Source organism: Lepidochelys kempii, chromosome 6 (assembly GCF_965140285.1).
Source record: "Lepidochelys kempii isolate rLepKem1 chromosome 6, rLepKem1.hap1, whole genome shotgun sequence".
Classification (NCBI taxonomy): Eukaryota; Metazoa; Chordata; order Testudines; family Cheloniidae; genus Lepidochelys; species Lepidochelys kempii.
In genome coordinates, this window is record NC_136385.1 from 15,796,603 (window position 1) to 15,821,385 (window position 24,783).

Below are 24,783 nucleotides of genomic sequence, written 5' to 3' on the forward strand. Positions count from 1 at the left end.
GCCCCGGGCCGGCTCGCTGCATAGATCGGGATCTTCCGGCTACCGCTCGGGCGTTTCCGGAGGGGGGAACGAGCCTGGCTGGAACTGCCGCTCCCGGCATGCACCTCTTACTGGAGACTGCAATTCCCAGAATGCACTGGGCCGACGCCTCCCGGCCCGCCCCCAGCCCCTGGGACTACAGTTCCCAGCGGGCCCGGGCCCGGTGCCGGATTTGACTTTCACTCCCAGCAGCAGCCCCAGCCGGGCAGCCTCCGCTCGGGCCCGCCCTGCCAGGAGCCGGCCAGGCCCAGGCTGCCCCGCCCTCCGAGGGTGAGACGCGCGGCTGGGCCAGGGGCGTTTCCTGGGAGTCACGGGCCTGGCGCTGACGGGCGAAGCCTGCAGCCCCCACGACGCTCGTTGCTCCCGCCGGGGCGCCGCGCCCCCGTGTCACGCGCTGTGCTGGCTCCGCCGTCGCCCGGAGGGCAGCCAGCCCTGGGGCATCGCCGCGGCACCAGCTCTGGGCTGGCAGCTGACCTAATAGGGGACAGGAGGGGGGAGCTCACAATGACACAGGGGAGCTTGGGCCACCTGCACGCCGTGATTGGAGCCAGCGAGCGGTGCTGCGCTGGTTCCCTCTTGTTGTGTGCCACGCTGCGGCTTTGCAACACGCTGCTACGTGGGGCCTTGGCGTCAGGTCAGGAGTGGTCCTGGACCTGGCCTAGATGATCCTTCCCAAAGAAAAGGAGGACTTGTGGCACCTTAGAGACTAACCAATTTATTTGAGCATGAGCTTTCGTGAGCTACACGATGAAGTGAGCTGTAGCTCACGAAAGCTCATGCTCAAATAAATTGGTTAGTCTCTAAGGTGCCACAAGTACTCCTTTTCTTTTTGCGGATACAGACTAACACGGCTGCTACTCTGAAACCTCCCAAAGATGGCACCTCTGGCTGCTGAGTCATTGCTGGTCCCAGTGCAGAGAGAGCACCTCCTTTTGAGTCAGCCTGCCTGCAACACCCAGCTGTTCTTTCAATCTCTCCCATCCAAGTACTGAGCTACTGTGAACTTGCTCAGCAGGGGCTGTGTGATGCAGTCACTACCTAAGCTGGGTGCAGGTTTGACCTTTGACCTCATTCCCATGTGCTGTGAATGCTTGGGGTCCAGAGGGTGGTACTTGGGTGTCAAATGACTTTCTCTGACTGGCTTGGTGCCCTGCCAGTCTGCATCATCATAGCTCACAGGCTGAAACATGAGTCATCTTTTCCTTTTCCATGGGGCTATGCAGCTCAAAGGGAAATGGGGGGGGGGGACTGGGGAGAGGTCACAAAGCCTATAAGTGAGGACTGGTAAGTGGCTGATTCTCAACTAAAAGGAGAGATTGCAATTGCCCTGGGGTTGCTAGGATGTTATTTGCCTACTCGGCATTCCTGACATTGCAGTTCTGGCCTGGGGCCAGCAAAATTACATGGCTCCTATAACTTCATTATGATCTGTGCCTTTTGCTCTTTCTCTCGGCAGAGATTCCTGGGGCTGAGAGGAGAGCTGGAGAGATGACTGGGTGGGATCCTACGGTCTGGTGCTGCCGCCAAGCCCTGCTCCAACGTGCCGTGGCTATCCTGATGTCAGTCGCTTTCCTTCATGTAGCCATGGCGAGCACTCAGCACTATCACAGGGAAGCTTGGAGAGAGGCGGCTGTCCGGGCTGACTTCCTGTCCCAGCTGGCTCAGGGCATGAGGGAGACCCTGGAGGAGTGGATTGGCCGGGACACACTTCAGCTAGTGACAGAGGTAAGGCAGGTTTCAGAGTAGCAGCCGTGTTAGTCTGTATTCGCAAAAAGAAAAGGAGTACTTCTGGCACCTTAGAGACTAACAAATTTATTTGAGCATAAGCTTTCGTGAGCTACAGCTCACTTCATCGGATGCATTCAGTGGAAAATACAGAGGAATCCTAGCTAAGTCAGGAAAAGGGGTTGGAGCACCATGTATTTGTGCGGTGTGCTTGACTGCTCTCTAGGATCAAGGTTCACCTCCTCTGTCAGTTCCATTGAAATAACTTTATAAGCATTGCCAGAGCTGTAAAAAGAGGCCTATGGAGGGAGGCAGCATAGTCTAGTGGATTGAGCAGCCACTGGGACTCAGCAGATCAGGGTTCCATTCCCAGCTGGGCAAGGTGACCTTGGGTATGCCTCAGTTTCCCCATCTATAAAATGAAGCAAAAGCTACTGTAAGGTATATTGAGATCTAGTGATGACAAGTGATAGATATGAGCTAGGTGGTGGTAGCGTTATTTTATTATCTACATTAGGCAAAATAACTGCTACAGGGGGGCATGGATCAGTGCTCACGTCACACTCCCCCATCAGTACCCGACCTGAGCTGGGGAAGCTAATGATCCAACCAGCGAACCAAATTTGGTGGTAAATCCTGTTCATGTGCCACCTGAAGCACATTGCGATAGGCTAGGAAGTCTGGTACAATACATTTCCAGTGCAGCCTCTATTGGCCAAAACCCAGCTTACCCATTTCCAATAGCTTGGTATGTCCCCCCAGGGATTTCAGAGCAGGGAAGTTTAGATCAACTCAGCCATCTACTCTGGCAGAAGGCAGGGTGTGCCAAAGTCTTGGGACTCTCAATTGGTTCTATTCCTAGCTCCTCTGGTGGCAACCCCCTGCAACCTCTTACCTGATCTGTCAAGTGACAGTTGCCTCCCAAGGTAGGAGGTGTTAGGCCTTGGTTTATTAAGGATCGTTAAGTGCACAGAAATGGTTATAGCAGAAGGATGGTCCATGGTTAGGGCAGTAGCCTGAGACTGGGGGACCTGGATCGAATTTCCTCCTCTGCCCTAGCTTTCCTGGTCAAGTCCGTTAGCCTCTCTGTGTCTCAGCTTCCCATCTGTAAAAGGGGGGACAACAGCCCTTTCCTGTCTGTGCTGTGAGGATAAATACATTAAAGATTGTGAGGTGCTCAGATAAAGGGGCTGTAAACGGGGCTGTAAAAGTGTGTTAGAGAGAAGGAGCCCCTGTGTTTTTCGTCCGGAGCGAGCTGGCTGGTTCAGCAGCACTTCAGAGCATTAAGGCTTATTAAGTGAGTGAGATTCCAGCACCCAGGCTGACTTGTGTGTTGGGGAAACTGGCTGTGTCTCTGTCACCGGGGAAACCAGCCAGCCGGCTTTGAAAATAGCAGCATTGGCACCCGATTAGCTGAAGGTTTGGGATACGTTCCCTAAATACTTGTGCCTCTTGTATGCATTCGCTTGGATGCAAGAGCTGAGTGGAGTCTGTTTGCTCTGGGCTGGATTGCAGCCAGGATGGATAAAAATTTGTGGGTATTTTTCTTTTGTTTTTAAATTGGATTTTTTTTAATTATTTAAATCAGTTTCTTTTAAAAAATAAACCTGTCTAAAATGAAATCCTGAATTTAATCAAAATATGTTAAGGCCTGCATTTATTAATCTCTTAGAACATTTAAATAAAAAAATCCCTGAGCCTCTATCAAAAACCGTGAGTTAAAGGCTGCTTTACTAGATAAAGAATAAGGGGTAAAACATCTCACTTTTGAGGTCATGCTTTCTACATATGGCACAACAGGTCATGTCCTGTATTAAGAGGAGACATGGGGGCTGGGCTACTGCACGCACAAGACTGATCTAGTCATCATGGGCATTGGGATCTGGCCTCCGACTCTAGGAGCCGCTACCATGTGTCTTATCACTAGGAAGCAAAAAGATGTACCAAATCTAGTGTCAAGGCTCTATTTAGCTGTAGATCAGCATGTTCTAAGATTAGATCAACCAATGAGAACACTTTTCTTTAGAAAATAACTGAAGTACAAATCATAGAATCAGAGAATATCAGGGTTGGAAGGGACCTCAGGAGGTCATCTAGTCCAACCCCCTGCTCAAAAGCAGGACCAATCCCCAATTAAATCATCCCAGCCAGGGCTTTGTCAAGCCTGACCTTAAAAACTTCTAAGGAAGGAGATTCCACCACCTCCCTAGGCAATGCATTCCAGTGTTTCACCACCCTCCTAGTGAAATGAAACCATTAATTAAAATTGATTTAAAATTGAGGCTTTTCACTTGGTGATTTAAATCACTGATGTAAATCGCCTTGATTTAAATCAATCCACCCTGATTGCAGCCCAGCTGAGCTTGGCACCAGGCCTCAGGGGTGGTGGGAAAACGGACTCCACACCACCTTTGTGGTTTTCCTATGATGAGGCTGTCTCAGCCCCTGGTAAAGTTAGGACAGCTTCAGAGACTGCCCAAGGCCCCAAGAGGCTACCCTTGCAGTCAGGAATAGCCAGAGCACAATGACACTCAGGCCATGCCACCCCTTCCCCAAGGAAGACTGTAGCACTGTCCACCAACAGCTCCCAGTGTAGTTAGAGCTCGCTTTAGGCTCTCCAGAGACTCTCCCTATGCCAGGGGAATTCCCCAGGCTCTTCCAGCCCTACGTTTCTATGATCTTGAAGGCAAGGGAGTGGTAGATCTGAAAGGCAGCCATGTCTCCAGACAGGCCCAAAGCCAGTGTGGAGAAATAGCCTTTGTTCTCCCCATCTTACAGCTGGGCAGCAGAGCTCTGCAGAGATGCAGTGACTTGCAGGTCACAGGGGGGTCTAACTTGGAGCCAACAATGAGTCTAAGCCAGCACTTTAAGCACAGCCCAGCCATCCCTCCTTCCTTTGCAGCTGGGGAGAGGGACCTGCTGGGGCTTTTCTGCTTGCCCTGGCTTCTACACAGGGCAAGCAATGGCAAGGTCTCCCTTTCACCCTGGAGCAGAGGGGGGCACAGCAGGGGCACAGGGCTCCTTGTAGGAGGCAGCTTGGACAAATCTCCCATGCCAGATGCTGCTCCCCTTACTGGCAGGGAAGACTGTACTCACCCAGCCAGGCACCAGCTCCTGTTGAGAATCCCATGTGAATTTACCTGCCCAGCCAGAAAATTGGAGCTTGGCTCAAGTCAGGGACGAGGCTCTGTCCCGGTGCCTTTAGCAGACACGAAGGAGTGGGGTGCTCCCCCATTCTCCCCTTATTTTCCTCCCTGGCCCTGTCTCCTCTCACCCTCTTGGGTACCTCCAAGCCAACTGAGAAAAGCGTTCTCACGCTCTCTTCCCTGCAGAACGTCTCTGCCGGGTTCTGGATTGTGTCCTCCGGCATCTCGGCAGGTCTGATCATCCTGTCCGGAATCGCAGGGCAGATCCTAAGCGCCTTCGGAGTGAATGGTAAGTTGTTTGTTATTTACCAGTGTCACCTAGAGACCCCAGCTGAGATCAGGTCCTCATTGTGCCAGGCGCTGCATAGACACACAGGGAGAGACCGTCCCTGCCTCTGCTGAGATCAGGGTCCCATTGTGCCAAGCGCTGCACAGACACACAGTGAGAGACAGCCCCTGCCCCAAAGAGTTTACAGTCTAAACAGATCAAATAGACACAGGGTGGGAGGGGAAACTGAGGCACAAAGAGTGTGAGGAAGCTGGCCCATCAGGCCAGTGATAGAGCTGGGAATAAAACCCAGTTCTCCTGAGTCCCGGTTCAGTGTCTGATCCCCTGTTTGACACTGCCTTTGTGAGCCATTGGGGCATATTCCTCACCTGCATGTGATGGAGGAGAGCATATGTTTCTCATTCACCTACCTGGCAGGGAGGATCCATTTCATCATTGTCTCTAAACGGAGCACGAGGGACCCAGTCCCACCCTCTACAGCAAAGAGGGGTTTGTCCAACCTGCAGTTGGTGCCTGTATCACTGGATGGTGCTTCTTCCCTTCCAGCACTTGATGGGTTAAAAATGGTCCTTCCCCTGAGGAAAGAGGGGCCTCCCAGTCTGATGGTGAAGGTTTGTGTCTCTCAAGGGGATCTCTCCTTCCAGTGCAGGGGGGTTACTTCACACATGCAGCCCCTAGTACCCCACCTCAGGATGTCTGAGCCTGTGTGGGGAGATCAGGAGACAACATGGTTTCTCCTTCCAGGGCAGGAGGGGTTACTCCTGCAACCATCACCTCCTTCCCCATCATGCCCTTCTCTCCAGGAGCAGCCTGTCCCAGCCCTACAGGGGTGGGGATCCTCCTTCCAGCACAGGGATTAACCCCCCCCAGCCTGTCCCAGCCCCACTAGGGTGAGGATCCTCCTGCCTGCATATGGGGGTTTCCCAGCCCCACAGAAGGTCAGCACAGCATCACGTCTCACATGTGTCTAACCACTTTCCTCCTCCTTCCCTTTCCAGGTGATCACGTGGTCCAGCCCCTTAAGCTGGGCCCTGCCCAGGTACAGACCCTGCTGCTGTGGGGCCTGGCTGCTGTGGTGGGCTATTGGCTGCTCTCACAGCTGCTGGGCCTGTTGCTGTCCATCCTGGGACGTGTCCTGTGGGGGCTGAAGGTGGTGGTCTTCCTGGGCTGCTTCCTGCTGATCGTCTCGGCGGCGCCCAGCCCCTCGGTGCAGGCCTTGCTGCTGCTGTGCCTGCTCACCCTGTATGCCCTGCTGGGGAGGCTGAGCGGGGCGCGCCGCGCCGGGAGCCAACTGGAGGCCAAGGTGCGCAACCTGGAGTGGCAGGTGGAGGAGCTGCGGCGCCGGCAGAGGCGGGTGTCCCCCAGGAACCTGGAGCAGGACGAGTGAGGGGCAGGAGGTGGCCCCTCCCAGCACACTATGGACTCTCACTCCACCATTCACAGCTACCCTGGTCCTCTGCACGTGCTCATGGGGGCATCTCCACCCTCGGGTACTCACAGCCCCTCCCCTCTGTGCACACTCACAGGCCCCACCAGCCCCATGGTCCTCCTGAGGTGCCTCCCCATTGTACAAACTGACAGACACTACCCACCTCAGGGACTCGCAGGCCCCACCCCCGTGCATTAATTTACCCACACCTCTATTCCCCAGGGCACTTGCATTCTGTCCCCCACACCCACCCCACAGACAAGCAAAGCCAAAAGGGAGCTCTCTGGAGTGGAGGAATGAACCAGTGGGAGGTGGTGTGATTTTTCCCCAGCCTGCCCTGGTCCCATGGACTGGGGATGGGAGGTGCTCCCTCAGCTGCCTGCCCCCACCCCTGCCATCTCCCATAGATTTGCTGCCATGGAGCTCATCGTGCTGGGGCTTAAAAGGGCTGCTTTGATGTTGGTGAAGTCTGGGACGAAGTGATGTTTGGTCTTGGGTGCTAAGATGCTGAATTCCGCCCCTTCTTATTTCCCTGCTGTCTCCCTCTTGTCCCCTTCCCATGCTGCCCTACAGCTGCCGCCGGGGTTCCTGGCCTTTCCCTCCACCCTCTACCTCTGCCTGATCCTTTCCCCACCACCACCGCATCCTCATTTCTCCACCCCCTTACCTAGCCCCAGACCAGTCTCACTAAGAAGACTGGGTCCTAAGGGCTTGATGCACAGAGGTTCTGAGCTCTTGCCGCTCCCATTGACTTCAGCTGGAGCTGGGGGTTGCTCAGTGGTTTTAGAAATCAGATGCTGGGTAGATAAACTGGGAGCAGGTGCATTATATCCCATTGCAGGAGGGGGTAGTGTACCCCTGGGGGATCTCTGATCAGGGAGGGTGTGTACAGGGGAAGGGTTTCCCCAAGTGCCTTCATCCAAGCCAATGGTGCCTTCTTATGCTAAGAGTGGATGGTGTTTGTTGTGGGGCGGGAGGGGAAACTGGGATATGTGGATATGGGAAGATGTTTACAGGTCCTTTTTAAGAACCCTCCAACACCATCCAAGCCAAAGACACACAGCACATGGAAGTGGGCACATGGAAGTTCCTCCTACATTTCTCACAGCTGGGGTGGAAGTTGTCTTTTGGTGCCACCTCAAGCATGGCAGGTGGCCTTCGTGTTAATCCTGCCCCAGGATCGTGGTGGAGCGGGCCACGATTGATCAGAAAGGAGGGGTACGTAGCAATTTCTGTTCATCCTCCTATGTGCCCCTAGGGAACGTCTACACTTGGAGCAAGGGGTGTGAGTCCCAGCTCGTGTAGACACTTGTGCTAGCTCTCATTCCGCTAGCATGCTGAAAACAGTAGTGTACACAGCCTGGCCAAGTACAAACCCTCCTGAACCCCGTGGGTGCAGACTCGGCCTGGCTAGACCCTTCCACCATTCTCTGCAGCTCCTGCTACCCCAGCTACGCTGCTGTTTTTACTGTGCTAACTCCATGAGAACTAGGGCGAGCATCTCCGAGCTGCAGGGATTCGTAGCCCCATCCTGTCATGACCACAATGAGCTCAGCTGTTGTCTCTCCTGCCCCGCCAGCTAGGAGCTGGAGAGGAGGCCAGTGCGGCCGGGGCTTGGACTGGGCACGTGTTGTTGGCTGATAGTTGCCAGTCTGTGTTTTGAAAGTTCTGTCTATTTTAAACAAACAGGACATTTTGTTACCAGGTCCGAAATAAAATCTATGTAACCACACTCTGTCCAGCCCATGGGCAAGTTTGGGTTTCTTTCTTCTGCCACTCCCAGCAGGTGGCGCTGCAGGGAATGACAGCACCCCAGTCCCAGTCTTTCCCAGCTGGGGGACTAGCACACAGGAGTACTGGCTGTGGGGTGAACAATGTGCTACTCTGGTCCCAGCCTCTGCCAGCAAGGAGTGGGGCAGGAGCGCTGAGGGGAAGTAGAGCTGTAGAGAGTGGTGCCCTGGCTGCTGGGAGATGGATGGTGTGGGAGGTGCTGCTAGGCAAGGACAGCTGCTGCAAGCCTTGTGGGAGGGAGTCTTTGCCAACACCCTGGCTAAGCCCTTTCCTCTCCTCTCTGTGCCCAGCTGTCAGGATAGGGATTCCCAGAGCTTCTTATATTACAGTTGGGTTTTAGGCAACAAGCTCTGGTGTCTTAGGGAGGGAGGATTAAAGTCCATGAAGCTGTCTGTGCTCATCCCTCACCACCTGGAGCCCCCAGAAACCCCAGGGATGAACAGGGGTGTGTAGCAGGACAGGGGAGAGGAGTTGTGCTGCCATCCCCCACTGTGCTCGGTAGGAGAAGGGCCGGTTCCCCTGCTGGGTTACAGTCCCCCAGGGGCTGGGAGTTCAGGACATGCCAGGGGGGAGTGGGGATACCATCCAGCAGGGTAGGAGCAAGAAGGGGTTGGAGCCCCAGAGCTCTCCCCCTCTTTGGATGTGAATGGAGCGCTGGGATAGCCCAGCAGCTGCGTGGGGTCCCATCCCCTCACCCCTGCAGGCTGATCAGTGCCTCTCAATTCCCTGCTGCTCCAGGGGTCTCGGGCATTGGCGCACCTCGTTCTCTCCTGGTCTCTGCCTCTGGCACACACTGGCCAGGTCTCCTGCAGGCTGTAATACTTTGCTGGTTGGGTTTAGCAGGTGGGTGCTGGGTGGTGGTGGTGTGGTGTGCAGGCCTGTGGCGTGCAGGAGGTCAGGCTAGCTGACCTGATGTATCTTTGTGGCCTTAAACTCTAGGACTCTGGCAGCCCCACTTGTGGCCCAGGGCCCCGTTACACTAGGCACTGTACAGTCACAGAGCGGAAAGGGGTGGGGTCCTGGGGGCTGTGTCTGGCTAGGCTGTGTGGACTCAGTATCACCCTCACCCCACCTCTCTCCCATGTCCCTTGTTTGCTTATCCTCTCTATCCCTGTATCTGAAGCTTCCAATTCCTCCCCATGCCCGTGTCTGGGTCTCCAGCTGTTATATGATACAGGCTGAAGACTCCAAGCTCTTGCTTTTTGGCCTTTTTAACCCTTCAGTGCCTGGGCAGGTTTATTTCTGCCCTGGCAGGGTGCGGGTGAAGTAGGGTCCATGGCAGCCTGTGCTCTCCCAGAGCCTGAGGGCAGAGCCAACCAGCTGCAGCTCCTTGCTGCTGGCTGGCTCCTCTCGGTGGGGGGAAGAGCAAGAGCACTGGGCGTGAGCTCTCAGTGGCTCCCAGCACTCCTCTGGTGCCCGGGGGGCTCTGGCAGGCTGCAGACCTCGGCGCAGGCCCTGCTGCAGCTGGGCTGGGGGAGCCGCAGGGCAACAGCTTATGGCACTCTCAAGAATCCACTTGCTCTGTCCTGGCTGTCTGGTTATTTACAAAGCACCAGTCACCAGGGGGCTGAGCTGTGGGCTGAGCTGTCCCCACCTCTGTCTGTCCCTGTGGCTCTCTCTAGCTGTCTGCCCAGGGCCAGATTTACATCTTCAGCGCTCCCCCCGCAGCTGATCTTTGTGTTGCACACAATTTTAGAGAGAGAAGGGCACCCCTAGAATGCTGGTGCCCCTAGGCACATGTCTACTGTGTCTAATTGGAAATCCAGCCCTGTGTCTGCCTGCCTATCTGTCCATGTGGGTCTCTTGCTGTCTGCCTGTCTGTCCCTTTCACCTTCCCTCACTCTCTTTCCTACCAATCTTCCTTGCTGCCTCTTGCTCTCTTTTACTCTTTCTCCTTCTGCCTGTTTTTACCTACTGCTCATGTTCTCTCTCCTTTGCACTTCCTCTCCTGTTGCTCCCTTGATCCGTCCTGTCCCTGTTATAGCCTGTATGATACTGGAGCCCCGAGCCCGAATCAGTGTTTCAGGAGCCATGGCACCAGGCTCTGTACACACAGCACGGGAGCCAGCCCCAGCCCCAGCCCCAAGCAGCTTCCAATCTCCCATGCACAGGGAAGCACCAATCCTGCCTCCAACTGACACAGCCTGTCCCCTCCCCCCTCACTGGCTTGCCCTGTCCATCCTCGGCTCCTTCTGCGCCTTGCTTGGCCGTCTCCAGCGCTCGCAGTCATTCCATTTGTCTCTTCCTCCTTCTATAGCTTCTCACTCATCCCCTTCCTCTTTCCCCTCCTTCATTTCCTTGCTCACACCTTCTCTTGTTCATTTTCTGCCATTATCTCGCTCTCTCCATTCTCCCATCTCTCCCTCACCCTCTGTCCCTCTCTACTGCTCCCTGCCTTGTTCTTTCCATCTCGACCTCTTTCTCTCCCTCTCTGGCTGCTTCCCTCCTGCCTCTGGCTCCACCTAGGCCCCGTGTATTGCTGTTACTCTGGGATTCGCATTACTTTAGCCGCTTTTCCAGGCCCCCTGCAGTGCTAGGCGCTGTACCGGGGGCGGCACTAGGATGCCGGCTGGAAAAGGAGGGGTTTAGGACCCGGCCGGGGCGCCAGGCGAGCAGCCCATGTGCTCCCTCCCTCCCCATCCCTCTATTGTCTGGGAGCGGCAGCCCCGAGCTGCCGGCTGCAGACGGAGGCGCGGCCCGGGCGCACGGACAGAGCGGGCGCGACGCTCGGGGGCCGGGGCATGCTGCGGGTGCAGGGCGCGGGCGGGGGGATCTGAGCCCCGCGCCAGCCCCATGGCCCCAGGGCAGGCAGGGATGGGCCCCCCACGGCTCGCTGCCCCCCTGGCCTCCGGACGCGGCTGCCTTGTTCTGCTGGCCGCACTGCTGGCCCTGCAGACGGCGAGAGGTGAGTGTGCGGGCTCGGGGTGCGCCCCTCGCTTGGCGCCCCACGGACACCCCGGCAGCGCCGCTGAGACCCCCCCGCGCCGGGCTTCCCCCGGCCCGCCGAGCTCCGTCGGACCCCGCAGGAGCCGTGCGCCTTGCGCGCCCCGCCCCCGTGGGATGCAGGGGGGACCCCTGCCCCAGTGACCCGGTTCTGAGCCGCATTAGACCTGTGCGGCCCCGGCCCCAATCACCTAGGACTGAGCCCCATTGGACCCTTGAGCCCCCCGCTCCCCCCGTGGTATCTAGTGGGGACCCCGTCCCAGTGACTCAGTTCTGAGCCCCAAAGGACCCGTGCAACACCCCCCATGGGATCCAGTGGGGACCCTAGTTGCAGTACCTGGCTCTGAGCTCCATTGAACCCATGGGCTCCCCCCAGGATCCAATGGGTACCCTGGCCCCAATGACCCAACCCTGAGCCCCATTGGATCCTGCAGGACCCATATACTTCCCAGACCCCCATGGGATCTAGTGGTGACTCCTGCTACTGGGACCTGGCTCTGAGCCCCATTGGACCCCACAGAACTTGCGCCCTCTCCTAATATCCATAAGAACCAACATCTCACTCCTGTGGTTTCCCTCATGCCCTGTGGTCCAGAGCCAGCAGGGCCCCTTGTCTTTCCTCTTAGGTCACAGCAGGGAACCCCACAGGCTTCCCCACATTCCCTTTATGGTCTGGTCCTGGTGGAACCCCAGGTCCGCCTCAGGCGCTAACAAGATCCCCAGAGTTCTCCCCAGGTCCTCTGATCTGTTCCTGAGCCGCCGTATCTGCACCTTCCTGCATCCCCTGCTCATGACACAGCCCAGGCTGGAGCCCCCGTGACAGCAGGACTCCCCCTAGAAAGAGGCCAATCAATCTTCCCTGGGGCATGCAATGCTCCTGATGTGGCTAGCCCTGACGGCAGGGCAGGTCGGGCCCTTGTGGGCACTCCCCAAGGCAGTCTAGTTGTGAAGGTCTCAAGCCATGGGGCTGACCCCCATCTCTTGGGAGGCTGCTCCCCAGGTTAATGCATCTCTGTTAGCAAACGCTCCCAGCTTAGCCAGTCCTTACCTCTTCTGTCCCAGCCGCTGTCTGTTAGCCTGAAGGGGCCTCCTCCCTCCTGGGTATGTTGACTGTTCTCAGCTCTAGTTACTCCCTCCTGCCGTGCCCCCCCACATCCTTTCTGCCACCTCCCCCCCAAAATCTTTCCTGCTCTGAGATGTTTAGCCCCCAGTGCTCTAGGGGCAATGGGAGCAGAACTGTGCAGGGCTTGGTGGCCCCACAGGCTGGGACGGGATGGGTTGGACCTGATGGAGCAGGTGTGTCAGTTTCCCCATCTGTGCTCCACAGGGTCACCAAACCCAATCGATTCAGTGTTGCATTGGTAGCAAAATCACCTGCTTGTGATTCTACAGGGTCCGTTCCTGGTCCTCTAGGTCCTAAGCGTGATGGGGAACTTCTGGGATCTCAAGGCACCACCGGAGCTGTGGTTCAGAGCAAGCCATCTCTGCGTGGTTTGTTCTGTCCCACGGGGCTGGTGCCTGTGGTGGGATTGTGACATTTCATGATGAATCCTGACCTCGGCAGGGACAAATGGAGAAGGGGCTTGGGCCATAGGAGAGAGAAGGGTCCCTGGGCTGAGTAGGAGGGTTTGGAGAGGGGTCTGGGAAGAGAGGTAGGGAGCCAGACCCCCAGCAGGAGAGGGGGCGATATGGGAGGCAGGAGGTAGGCTGGAGCTGTCAGGATGATGAGGGGAAATAGATGAGAGTGCAATGTAATTAGCAGGCCAATCAAGCAGGGAGAGGGGAGATGGCAGAGGTCACTGCCTGTGGGAGGCAGATACCAGGCTTGTAAAGAACCCACCTGTTTCTCCCCCCCCCCCCCAACTCCCATCCCCTGGATCTTGGGATGTAGTGACCCAGAGGGGGATGTCACAGTATCTCTCCGCCACCTGCTCCCTCTCCGGGGGTCAGGGACTGGGGCAGGCATGATAAGAGATCACAACGGTGGGGAAATCAACATTTAATGGGCTGGCTGGTGGGGCAGGGGGATCATAGCCCTGGACATGCTGGGGAGGAAGGTTTGGTGATCTCCATCCCTCTGTGTGGAAGGAGCTGGCTTTTCTGGCAGAACCGTCATAGAGCCTCTTACCCCATGTGTGTGACCTCCCCAGTCCCACGGTCTGTGACAGGTACCATCTTGTCCAGTGCTGATGGTAGCCCATTAGGGCCCTAAACAGGAATAGCACATATTAATAATTAATGGGGGCCCCCTTGAGCTGCTTGGGGCCTTAAGCAATTGTTTAGTCTGCTTAGGCCCTGGCTCCTATCTTCGCTGATGCTGGGGATTGAACCTGGGACCTCCAGAGCTAAAAAGCAGGAGCTGCTACTACCAGGGTTGTAACAGACGCAAATCCTCTGTAGATCGGGCACAGTTGGGGAACTTGCTAAAGACTAAAGACTTCTCATTTTTGAAAATGGCTCCTGTGCAAGCTGAAAGGTGCTAGCCCAGGCGAGATTCCTGCTAGTCCTGGCCCAGTAAGGGAAGTGGCTTTCAAGCTCCATGCAGTGACCCGCTCTGCATCCTATCTGCAGGTCGAGATGGTGCTAACATTGAGTTGCGGCTGTTAAGTAAAGATCAGCCCATTTCTGATCATCAGAGCAGGTTGGGTTATTATTTTTGGAACTGCCCTCTCTTTAAGAGGCAGGGAAATTCCAGAGTAAAGCACACCCAAGACTCTTAAAAAACACTGAAATCAACTGATTTCTGAGATCTTCCAAATGGCTGGTTCCATTGCCATCGAAGTATTGACTCTTTGACAAATTGTGTCAACTCTAGGGCTGGGTGAAGAATAAAATAACCATTTTTGCAAACCATGTTGAAATCGTTTTTGTATTGTTTTTTAATTAGTCGGGGGGGAAATTGGTGGGGGTTTTTTACTGAAAATGGTATCGACCTTTTTTTGTTATCGGAAACCCAGTGGGTGAAAAATCTCAATGATTTTCATCATTTTTGTGGGGTTTGGAGGGGTATGGGGGGTGTCTTTTTTTTTTTTTTTTATAAAAAGAAAAAGTGAATCAGCTCCACCAGAATGCCATGTTGTTGTGTGTTCAGTTTTGTCATTTGTGTGCTTAGGTTCTGTACAGACCCAGGACAAAAACACAGCCCGTGCCCCAGAGAGCAACAATCTCAAACGCTTTTGAACCCACTAAGTTCAGATGTTAACAGAAGCAAAGAGCAGCACATGATTAACAGTCAGGCTAACGGCCCCTTCCTCTTTGTCACTCAGCTTTGGCCTTCCTGCCTCGTCATGTCAAAGTCCCACTGAATCTCCAAGTGTCTGTGGAAACCCTGGGGAAACAACATCTGAATTTCCACTGGCTCTGTACATCACAAAGAAGCAGGCGAGCACAAGCCTGTTTGTATTACAATTGCACCTACTCCCCGCAACGGAGATAGTGGGACTCCGTTGTGCTAGGTGCTGCACATGTAGACGGAAGAAACAGTCCCTGCCCGGCAGAGCTAACAAGCTCAATAGAGAAAGCGGTGGGGAGGGGGAGTGGGATCATTTGCCAAATGGAGAACTGAGGTAAAGGGAGCTTAGGCCAGTGTTTTCAAGAGCTCAGCCCTCTGCTGAGCACTTTTGATAACCCGACTCTAATTTGGATGCTGAATGAGAGCTGAACTCTGGCAGATTGAACGTAAGCTTCGTTGCTGAGCCGTAGACAATCTGGCCATAAGTGGCTTGCCAAAGGTTTGCTTAGATTCAGAAAGTGAAATTCTGACCCTGTTGAAGCCCATGTCAAATTTCCCACTGATTTCAGTGCTGCCAGGATTTCACCCAGACTGTACTGTTCTCGTCCTGTCTGATCTGCATCACATAGGCCATGGAGCCTTGGTTGTGAGAAAGGCTGGTCTTTTGTTTAAAGCACTGGACAGGGACTCTGGAGGTTTGGGTTCAACCCCATTTATGCTACAGACTCCCTGGGGGAGTCACTTAAAAAAATCTGTGCCTCAGTTTCCCACCTGTAACATGGGAGAAATAATAATTTTATGTAGATGTGAACTCTTTGGGGCTGTGCCTTTCTCCCTGTGTGTCTGGGCAGCACCTGGCACAACGGGGCCCTGATCTCAGCCAGGGCAGGGCCTGTCTCTCCCTATGTGTCTGGACAGTGCCTGGCACAACAGGGCCCTGATCTCAGCCAGGACCTCTAGATGCTGCTGTAATACAAATAATTTAGCTCCCTTTTCTCCAGCAGGAGGCAGGCTTGGTCCACCCCCTTGAATAGCTCAGGAACAGTGACGCTCCACTCCAGCTGACGTCCTGGCATCTCCTTCTCTCAGGAGGGGTTGGGTGAGGGGGAGGACACGTGCTCTGGTAAGTGTGTGGGGTAGGGGGCACATGACTGCCGGCCGCAGACCTGGTTTTTCTTCTCCCCGCAGTGAGTGGAGAATCGGACCCCCATGACCTGGTGTACCTGCCGGCCGAACTCAAGGTGCTGGACATTCCAGAACATTTCCGGCTGCAGCGGGTGGATCGGTACCTGCCGGGAAATGCTTCCCTGGGCTCCCGCTCTGAGACTTACCTCCTCCTCCATCGCCGGCCCACGGCAAAGCCTGTCATCCAAGCCACCTACCTGCCCTTCACTGCCCAACAGGTAACCCTGCCCATCCAGCAGTGCCTCCACTCTGGGCTCAGCTGGGCATCTCGGTGTCCCATCTGACCCATCTCTCCCGGTCTCAATCTGCGTCTCTTTCTCCAGGTGGTGCCAGCAGCCGATCCCCACCACAGGTACGGCTCCGCGGCTTGGGACGTCCGAGCCGTGTCCATTGAGGGCACAGTGTCTCCAGCTGAGCCGTATGCCAGGGTTCTCTTCCACCTCAAGGGGCAGGACTGGCTGCCGGGACGGCATGACCTGCCCTGTGTCTCCCTGCATGCTTTCCACCAGACACGGGCTGTGCATGGAGCCTGCCGCCTCCAGGTCAGTACGTGACCCGCCAACATCTGCCCTCCCAGGAGATAGAGGGTCCAGCACCCAGACATCCTTGGAGGAGTGGGGGAAGGGGGAGGGGCAGTGGGAGCTGAAAGTCCCTCTGGTTGGGTACGTTGCGCCCCTTCCTGGCACCAGATCGTGGTGTGTCGGGGTCACCATGGAGAAGATGAAGGTTGTGTGTCCCCCATAGCAAGGCTGCAGGGGCAGCTGGGGTTGGGGGGCTCCCTGGGACAAGGCTAGCTCTTCTCCAGGGGTTGAGCTTGGGGTCTAAGTGATCTTAGATTTGGGGAAAGAGGGGTGCTCTGTGCTGGGGACAGCAGTGCAGTGTAGGTCGGGCTGGAGCAGGAGTTGGTTTCCCCCTGGGGTGGGTGATGGAGACTTCAGGGCCCACCCTAGAGGTGGGTGGTCAATGAGGTTGGGGTAGACTCATGCTCTCTGAGCCCACTCCCTGCTCTTCCCACTCAGGCACCCCTGGGAGTGTGCGTGGTGGAGCTGGAGTTCCCCCCACGCTGGTTCTCTGCCACACACCCCTCCGCACACAGCCGGCGCAGAGCTGCAGAGCCCTCCCGGCCCCCCGAGCGAGCCGAGCTGTACTACAGCCTGGGGACCGTGGAAACGTCTGCAGAGTGCAGCTATGCGGGGCCCCAGGAGAGGCCCCGGCCGGGTGCTGAGGGCACCAAGGAGAGACTGCACTATGTCAGCGCTGTGGAGCTGCGAGGCACGGACCCGCCTCGGCGCCAGGAGGTGCGGCTGGATGACAACGTGCTCATCCGGGTCCCCGACATGGCACTCCGGCCAGGGCAGCTCTTCACGGCCACCCTGATCCTCCAGCAGAACTTCACCGCCAACCTGCTGACCCTGAGGTGAGATCCAGGGGGACCCAGGGATACAGCCTGAGGCACGGGGACCCTACCCTAACCTGCTGTCCCTCAGGTGAGATCGAGGGGCCCACCCTGAGATATGGGGGACCCTACCTGACCTTCAGGTGAGATCCGGGGGACCCAGGAACCTACCCTGAGACTCAGGGACCCTACCCTGGCCTGCTGACCCTCAGGTGAGATCCAAGGGGATCCAGGGATCCAGCCAAGGACTCTGTAGGGTTCAGAGGGTCTCTGCTTTGGGTGATGTCTCTTCAGGAGTCCATGCTCTGACTCTGAGCCGTGCTTCTTTCAGGATCAAGGTGAAGAAGGGGCTGCAGGTCCTAGCTGCCCGCCCTGCCGTCCCCGAGGCATGGACGGCCAAGCTGGACAAGTTCAAGGGTTCAAAGCACCACACCGCTGTGGTCACTTGTCGCCGGCTGGACGCTCGCCAGTTGGCCTGGAGGTAGTAACCACGTGACTCCTGAAGGGGACAGGGCTGACACGCTTATTCTCCTGGGTATTGGCCAATTGGGCAGGATGTAGGGAACCATGTGACTCCTGCGGGGGGCTGGGCTGATACCTGTATTCTCCTGGGCATCAGCCAGTGGGGACAGGAGGCCATGTGACGCGGAGGAGCAGTGATAATGTAGCTGTTCTCCCAGGACCCAGCCAATCAGACTGTAGGTCTGATGCCGTTGGCCTGGGGATGGGATGGCTGTTGCTACTCCACCACATACTGACCAATCAGATCGGAGGGAGGGAACCATGGGCCGCTGAACAGGACAGTTCCTCTCTCTGGTCACCTCCCGGTTGTGCTTGAAGGTGAAATTTGTGTGGCTCGTGATGGAGCAGGGGTGAGATGCCACAGCCCCTGGGGGCGCTGTATCCGTCCTCTGCTTCACTGCCCCCTCACTTCCCTCCTGCCTCCATCTAGGGCAGCGGATTTCCCCGAGTTCCTCTACCTGGACTTGGCGGTGGAGAACGGCACGAGCGGCCTGGCCTCCACGCGCCCTGTCACCTGGCAGGTGGAGTACCCTGGCCAGGACCCTGAAGCTGAGAAGGACAAGATGGTGTGGGAGATCCAGGTGTCGGAGCGCGACGTCAGGGCGCTGGTCCCACTGGTGAAGGTAAGGCCTTGTGGTTCTGTTCCCGCGCCAGGCAGCCCCCCAGAGGCAGGGTCTCAATCTGTGTACCCTCTTGGTCTCCCCAGGAGCAAGAGATTGTGAACACCGCCCCCCTGACGGGGATCCCCCTGGCAGTGCCGGTGAAGCTGGTCGCTGTGGAGATGGGGGGAGCTGTGTTCGAGGTCACCGAGCAGATGGGGTGTGAGTCTGCCAACAAGCAGGTCCTGAAGGTGAGAAACAAATGAACCACCCACTGACCCATAGGGAAGTGCCCTCCTGGGCCATCATCCCTCATCCTGGCCCTCTGAGACCCAGATTTTTCCCCCTCTCACTGTCAGTTGCCTCCCAGAGCATCATTCTCTAGCTCTGCCCTCTGAGACACCAGCTCCCCTCTCACCATCCTCAGGTGCCCTCCTGGGCCATCATACCCTGTCCTTGCCCTCTGCAATGCCAGATCCCCCACCATCACCCTCAAGTGCCCTCCTCGCTCTCTGAGACACCAGATCCCCTCTCACCATCCTCAGGTGCCCTCTTGGGCCATCATCCCCATCCTCACCCTCTGCAATGCCAGATCTCCCCTGACCCCTCAGGCTAGGGCAGGAGCAGAGGTTACGTGGGAGTCCGGTGTGACCACTCCCCAGGTCATAGTTCAGCCCGGTCGGTAGTGGGACTGCCTCTTCCATCTGGAAGGTCTGGGCTTCCCCACTGCTCCCCCTTCAGGCTTTCAGCCCCCCAGGTTCCCCTCACCCCCATTCCACAACTCAACATCTCTGCCAGGTGCCTCCTGTTCCCTCCCCAATGGCCCAGCCCCTGCCCTCTCCACCTTCAGCTCCATAGCCACATGTCCTTGGCCCCCTCCTACCGCTTGGGGCTCAGCCCCTATGTGGTTCCCATCCCCACCGCCTCTCACCCTGTAGCCAGGGCTCGCTAGTTCCCTTCTGCTCTGTTTCCTCTTTGCAAGCTACTCCCCACACCCTCTCCCTGGTTCCGTGGAGTGTCCCGAGTGGCAGGCTTGGAGGTTTGGGGGGCGGGGCAGGGGTGAAGGTGTCTGGACATTTGTCCACATATGTGCCATTCTTCATGCCCTCCTGGCCCCAGGTGACGGACACATGCAACTCCGTCTATGTGGGGGGCAAGGAGAACCGGGGCGCCCGCGGGGCGCGAGTGGATTTCTGGTTCCGGCGGCTCCACGCCTCGCTGCTCTTCACCGTCTGGGTACCACTACTGCCGCTGCGCATCGAGCTGACCGACACCACGCTGGAGCAGGTGCGCGGCTGGAGGGTGCCCGGCGCCGCTCCAGACAGGTCAGTCCCTCTGGCTCCCAACCTGGAGCAGGGATTGGGGCTGCCGGAAGGGTGCCGGGGCCTTGTGGGTGGGCAGGGAGAGTGCCAGGGCATGGTGTGTTGGGAGGACACCAGGGCCTGTCCAGTGGGAGGGTGGGCAGGGCCTGGCAGGCAGAGAGGGCATTGGGGCCTGGTGCATGGGAAGGATGTGTTGGAGATAGGGGAGGTGGGGGCATGAAGGAAGCAGGCAGGGCTGGCACCAGGGCCATGTCCAGACTCCAGTGTATGCTTTGGGGCAGCTCAGATGCCACAGTGATGGGCGCAGTCTAAGAACCTGGCCGGACTAGAGCGGAGAAGGGGCCCAGGGGAGACTTCCCCTTGGAGCGGGCAGGTCGGTTGAGTGAGGAGCCCAGAGTCTCTAGTGGCTGGCTGAGTGAAAGGCTCTGCACTCGGGGCGCAGGCAGTTAGGGGTGGGGGCCAGAAGCTGGCGGGGAAGAGACGGAGTCTCTGTGATGGGGAAGGGGGACCTGCGGTGGGGTGTCACAGATCCACAGGATTGGTGCTGGGCCCCAGCTTTGGAGCAGCCTCTAGGAGGAACCTCTCAGTGGGCCAGACCCCCGAGGGGTCTCACTTTTCCTCCAGGGCAAGCCACATGGTGTCACCATGTCCTCAGCCTGAACCTCTGGGCTTTCCGCACTCCTGCGTCACACCGTGAGCTCTGTTCAGCGAGTCCCATGCAGACAGACTCCTGGCAGAGACCTGTCAACCCTTCAGGGATTAATGCACCTCACCCAGCATGAGCAGTGACACCAAACGGTGTTGTCAGAACAGCTGGGTTTATTAGTCAGTGGGAACGCGGCATAGGAAGGCCTTAGGTTAGCACAGAGGAATGAAATAGCCGAGCTAAGCTGTAGTGACCTCCAGGGTTCAAGCTGTGTGTCTCTGTCCGTCTGGCCTCCTTCGGCTGGAGCCTGGGCACTAGGACCCTGCGAGGTGGGAGGGTCCCAGAGCCTGGGCAGCAGCCTGAGCCAATTAACCAGCCCCACAAACCTGAGTCAGCTGGCATGGGCCAGACACAGGCATCTAATTGCAGTGTGGGCATACCCTCAGAGGCTCCACTGGTATGGGGACCAAGATCTAGACAGCTAGGTGACACCCATGTCTACGTCTCTTCACCTGCCCTGAGAGCAAACAGCCCTTTTCCACTCCCTAGGTAACACGGGGGAAATTGAGGCACACCTAGTCTTCATACAAAAAATTCCCACTTCATAACAGGGAGTTCCAGAGTTGCTGATTGGGCAGAGGCCGGGGGGGGTCCCAGTGTGTCTGATGGGGCAGATGAACAGAGAGCAGGCTCTCCATGTCAGTGCAGAGGCTGGCAGCGTGGGGTCCTGGAGGCCATGGCACTGGGATGAGGTGGCTCTCGGCCACCTGCACCATGTGGGGTTAGAGCCCCATGCCTGGCCGCTCCCTGCTGAGACCGTGGCGCTCTCCTCTGCGAGCAGTGGCCTGGCGGAGCCCGAGGAGGCTGGGGAGGAGGCAGAGAGGCGAGCTCGCAGCTGTCGGCTCCAGTACCAGCGTGCTGGTGTCCGCTTCCTGGCGCACTTCGTGGCTCACCCACTGGACGGTGGACGGCACCTGACCTACATGCCGAGCTCTGACTGGCTCCTGGACGTCTCCCACCTGGTGGGCGGGCAAGCCAAGGTGCAGGACCCCCGCGTGGCCACTCTGGAGGGCGGGAGCGTGGTGATAGGCCGCGAGCCGGGAGTGACGTCAGTGGAGGTAGGGACTGGGGTGATTGGAGGGTGCCCAGGGAGGTGGGAGGCGGGGGGGGGTGAGCTGGGGGAGGGGCACGAGGGATGGTGTGGGGTGAGCTGGGGGATGCATGTAGTAGCAGGGAATCGTGTGGGAGAGGTGCAGGGGGATGGTGTGGGGGGACAGCTGAGCAGAGGGATGGAGTGGGGGGCACCAAGGAGGTTGAGGGGAGAGGAACAGAGGATGGGTGTGGGGTTGGCTGGGGGGAGGGGGAAGTGTGGGAGATGGGAGGGGTGGCTGAGGCTGGGGGAGGCACAAGAGGTGAGTGGCGGTGGCTGCGGGGGCACGGGGGTAGCGTGGGAGATGAGGGGTGGCTGGGAGAGGGGGAAGCATGGGAGATGGGGGACATGGGAGATTGGGGACATGGGAGATTGGGGACACAGGAGGGAGTGTGGGAGATTGGGGGAGGCTTTGTGGAGGTTTTCTGTCCAGATCAGAGCTGCTGCTAGTGCCTGTATCCCCTGCTCTCCCATGGGTGCAGGTGCGCTCCCCTGTCTCGGATTCCATCCTGGGCGAGCAGACCCTGGTGGTGTCGGATGAGAAGGTGGCCGTGTTGGAGCTGCAGGCCCAGCTGGTGTCGGGCCTCTCGCTGGCACTGAGCACGGAGCCACGACACCCCGATGTCCTCACCGCCACCTGCCAAGCACTCTCAGCCCTGCACTCCCCAAAGCAGGTGAGAGGGGCGGTCCGTGGGGCCTGGGAGGCAGAGCGCAGGGCTGGGAACACGGGGTGTAGCCAGGTGATTCCTGGGGACATCCCAGGCTCCTGGAGCTGAGCAAGCCTGGCTATACCAGGCCTTTAAAGCTGCAGCTTCTGCCCCTCCAGTGCTGGGCCTTGGCATGCGATCCAGACCTCTCTGGTGGCAGATGAGGGTGGGGACCCTGGCTTTCGGCAGAGCCCTAGAACCCATGGGTTTGGGCCTTGCCCAGTGTCTCTCCTTGCTGCAGCACGGGTGGGAGGAGGGAGTCAAGCGCACATTGCTTGGGAGAGTTGGGAAGTGGGGCCTGCTGCAGCTGTGGCCCCCACACAAAGCGGGGAGGGCAGCAGCATAGGGATCACGGGTGTGTCTCTTCTCGCACCCTCCGTTTACACCCACCCCCCTGCCCGTCTGTGTCCCGTCCCCCCTTTCCCCGCCCCCCCCAACACTACACTCTTGTTGCCTGATCCCTGTGGCCCCGGATGTCCCCCCTCCAGGAAGCAGCACTCAGTGTCTGGCTGGCATTCACCGACCACACCCTGGCCCCCGTGGAGCTCTATGGCTGGCGGGACGTGGCACTCTCTGTCTCCTCCCTGGACCCTGGCGTGGCCTGGGTGCGGCCGGACGAGGAGCTAGCTCGCCCGCTGATCGTGGCTGAGGGGCCGGGCCAGGGACCCCTCCTGCAGCTGGGCCTGCACACCGCAGACTCCTGCCGCAAAGGCAAGCACCGGGCGCCGCTGGCCACTGGCACTGCCTGGCTGGAGGTTGGCATCAGCCGACGGCCCCCAACCCCCGGTAGCCCACGGCCCCGCAATCCCCACCCCGAGTCCCCCTTCCAGCGGGCCGAGGGGGCCATGTCGGGGGAGGCGGTGACGGCGGCAGCTACGGAGACCATGGTGGGGCCCCGGAAGCGGGCCCCAGCTGGGGTGGGACCCAACCTGACCAAGTCTGAGAGGCCCGAGGGTGGCACCTTCTCTGAGGATGGCTGGCCTGAGGAGGAGGAGGAGGAGGATGAGATGGTGAAGGCCCCGGAGCGGGTGACGGACCTGGAGATTGGGATGTACGTTCTCCTGGGCGTCTTCTGCTTGGCCATCTTCATCTTCCTCGTCAACTGCATTGTCTTTGTGCTGCGCTACCAGCGCAAGGAGCCCCCCGACGCTGGGCCCGGCCCAGCCCCCTCCACCCAGCAGCCCCACAACTGGGTGTGGCTGGGCACCGACCAGGAGGAGCTGAGCCGCCAGCTGGATCGCCGCAGCCAGCACCAAGAGCTCAGCCCCAATCCCTCCCCCGACCCCTCCGCCGCTGCCAAAGATGGCAGCTGCTGCTGCTGCGGGACTCCCCCGGGCATGGAGGGGGGCAAAGGGGAGGCTGGTGCCCCTGAGATCACAGGGCCCGACGGTGGGGTCTCCTCCTGCACTTTCCTCCCTGCGGCTCTGGGGAGCCCAGCACCCCCCAGCACCTTGTCCCGGAAGGAGGTGGCTGCACCAGGGGGCAGGCGTAAGCGGGTGGAGTTTGTGACCTTTGCCTCACCCCGGGCCCCTGAGGGTGCCGCGTCCCCCCCGCCCTCCTCTGCCCCCACCATCCAGTCCATCCTGGTGGCCAGCGAGGACGACATCCGCTGGGTATGCGAGGACATGGGGCTGCGGGACCCCGACGAGCTGAGGAGCTACATGGAGAGGATCCGGGGCAGCTCCTGACCTCGGGGCCCCTGCACCCCACTGACACCGTGCAGGGCAAAGCAGTAAGGGACCAGCCCCCGCTCCCATTGGCCACCCTCCCAGGGATCTGTCCTGGGATCCACTGGGCATTCTCTGTCCAAACCTGCTCCCTCCCAGTCAGTGTTAGGAGGAGAGCACTGTCCCCTGGGGTTGCTGCCAGGGGTCAGGGCTCTACCCACTAGGGATGAGTTGTAGGCCCCTGGATCACTGAGATGCAGGGCTGCATCCTATAGAATTATCTCTGACTCTTTGTCTCTGTCCTGGGGATCCAGCCTGTGCTCCGTCAGTTTCTATCTTGATCCCAGCTGAGGCCCCTCTTTCCCTCTCACTGGAGGGAGTTTGACCTCCCGAACTTGGAACCCAGGTGTCCTGGTTATCGCCCAGGTTCTGGGGGTGCTTTCCCCGCTGATCTCCAACCCATTGAGGGGCGAGCCGGGGCCGGATTCCAATTTTGCTTTGGCTCTCATTGCAATGTTGTGTTGATTGTGATGGTTTTCATGGCGAGTGTCCTTCCTGTGGTCTGACCCTTGGGATATCCCCCCAACCTGCCCACCATTCAGGGGTGGGCCCCCTCCCAGGGGGCACCAGCCGGCCCCCTTCACCCTGGCCGTGCGTTCGTTTTGTACGATCTCTGGCATTTTATACCTGTAGCGTCGGGAGGCTGCCACGACGGGTCCTTTATTTATGGAAGATTTTTAATTCTTATGTTGTTACAAAAATAAAGTATTTAAAAACAAATACCCAGCCCCTCGGTGAATGGGGGGACCTGTTCCATCCCTCCCTGCCTTTGTACTCAGAGCACCCCCTGGGTGGAAGGAGATGACCAGCTGCAGGCTCCCTCTGCTATCAAACTTCTCCAGTCTCTCGGCCTCATTCTCTGGCCCCATCTGCCAGCGTAGGCCATTCTTCCACTGGACTGTAGAGGGGAATGGGGGATGGCCCCTTGAGAATAC

The 24,783-nt window shown here is 58.1% G+C and overlaps 2 protein-coding genes across 3 annotated transcripts; both read left to right on the forward strand.

Moving 5' to 3' along the window:
* Positions 1 to 859: 859 nt before the first annotated feature.
* Positions 860 to 8,354, forward strand: TMEM109 (transmembrane protein 109). 2 transcript variants are annotated; one of them, XM_073346899.2, is made up of 4 exons: positions 860 to 1,092; positions 1,496 to 1,764; positions 5,097 to 5,199; positions 6,198 to 8,354. In XM_073346899.2, exons 1-4 carry the CDS (start codon positions 1,065 to 1,067, stop codon positions 6,584 to 6,586), a joined length of 789 nt encoding a protein of 262 aa, XP_073203000.1. In that variant the 5' UTR covers positions 860 to 1,064; the 3' UTR covers positions 6,587 to 8,354. The 2 variants fall into 2 exon arrangements, with proteins under 2 accessions (XP_073203000.1, XP_073203001.1); XM_073346900.2 differs by lacking the exon at positions 860 to 1,092 and adding an exon at positions 1,245 to 1,323.
* Positions 8,355 to 11,027: 2,673 nt separating this feature from the next.
* On the forward strand, positions 11,028 to 24,568 carry TMEM132A (transmembrane protein 132A). The gene is made up of 11 exons (XM_073346897.2): positions 11,028 to 11,324; positions 15,783 to 15,997; positions 16,103 to 16,321; positions 16,799 to 17,196; positions 17,507 to 17,656; positions 18,128 to 18,320; positions 18,404 to 18,547; positions 19,416 to 19,621; positions 21,106 to 21,382; positions 21,897 to 22,088; positions 22,610 to 24,568. Exons 1-11 carry the CDS (start codon positions 11,039 to 11,041, stop codon positions 23,807 to 23,809), a joined length of 3,480 nt encoding a protein of 1,159 aa, XP_073202998.2. The 5' UTR covers positions 11,028 to 11,038; the 3' UTR covers positions 23,810 to 24,568.
* Positions 24,569 to 24,783: the final 215 nt, after the last annotated feature.

What these genes read in the sequence shown, in the direction of transcription:
- TMEM109 (XM_073346899.2), top strand. Translation starts at nt 1,065, where the DNA reads ATGCAGTCACTACCTAAGCTGGGTGCAG. An exon ending in ACTACCTAAGCTGGGTGCAG is followed by an intron (nt 1,093 to 1,495) that starts GTTTGACCTTTG and finishes TTCTCTCGGCAG; the next exon opens with AGATTCCTGGGGCTGAGAGG. An exon ending in CACTTCAGCTAGTGACAGAG is followed by an intron (nt 1,765 to 5,096) that starts GTAAGGCAGGTT and finishes TCTTCCCTGCAG; the next exon opens with AACGTCTCTGCCGGGTTCTG.
- TMEM132A (XM_073346897.2), top strand. Translation starts at nt 11,039, where the DNA reads ATGTGCTCCCTCCCTCCCCATCCCTCTATTGTCTGGGAGCGGCAGCCC. An exon ending in CGCTGGTCCCACTGGTGAAG is followed by an intron (nt 18,321 to 18,403) that starts GTAAGGCCTTGT and finishes TGGTCTCCCCAG; the next exon opens with GAGCAAGAGATTGTGAACAC. An exon ending in CGGGAGTGACGTCAGTGGAG is followed by an intron (nt 21,383 to 21,896) that starts GTAGGGACTGGG and finishes CCATGGGTGCAG; the next exon opens with GTGCGCTCCCCTGTCTCGGA.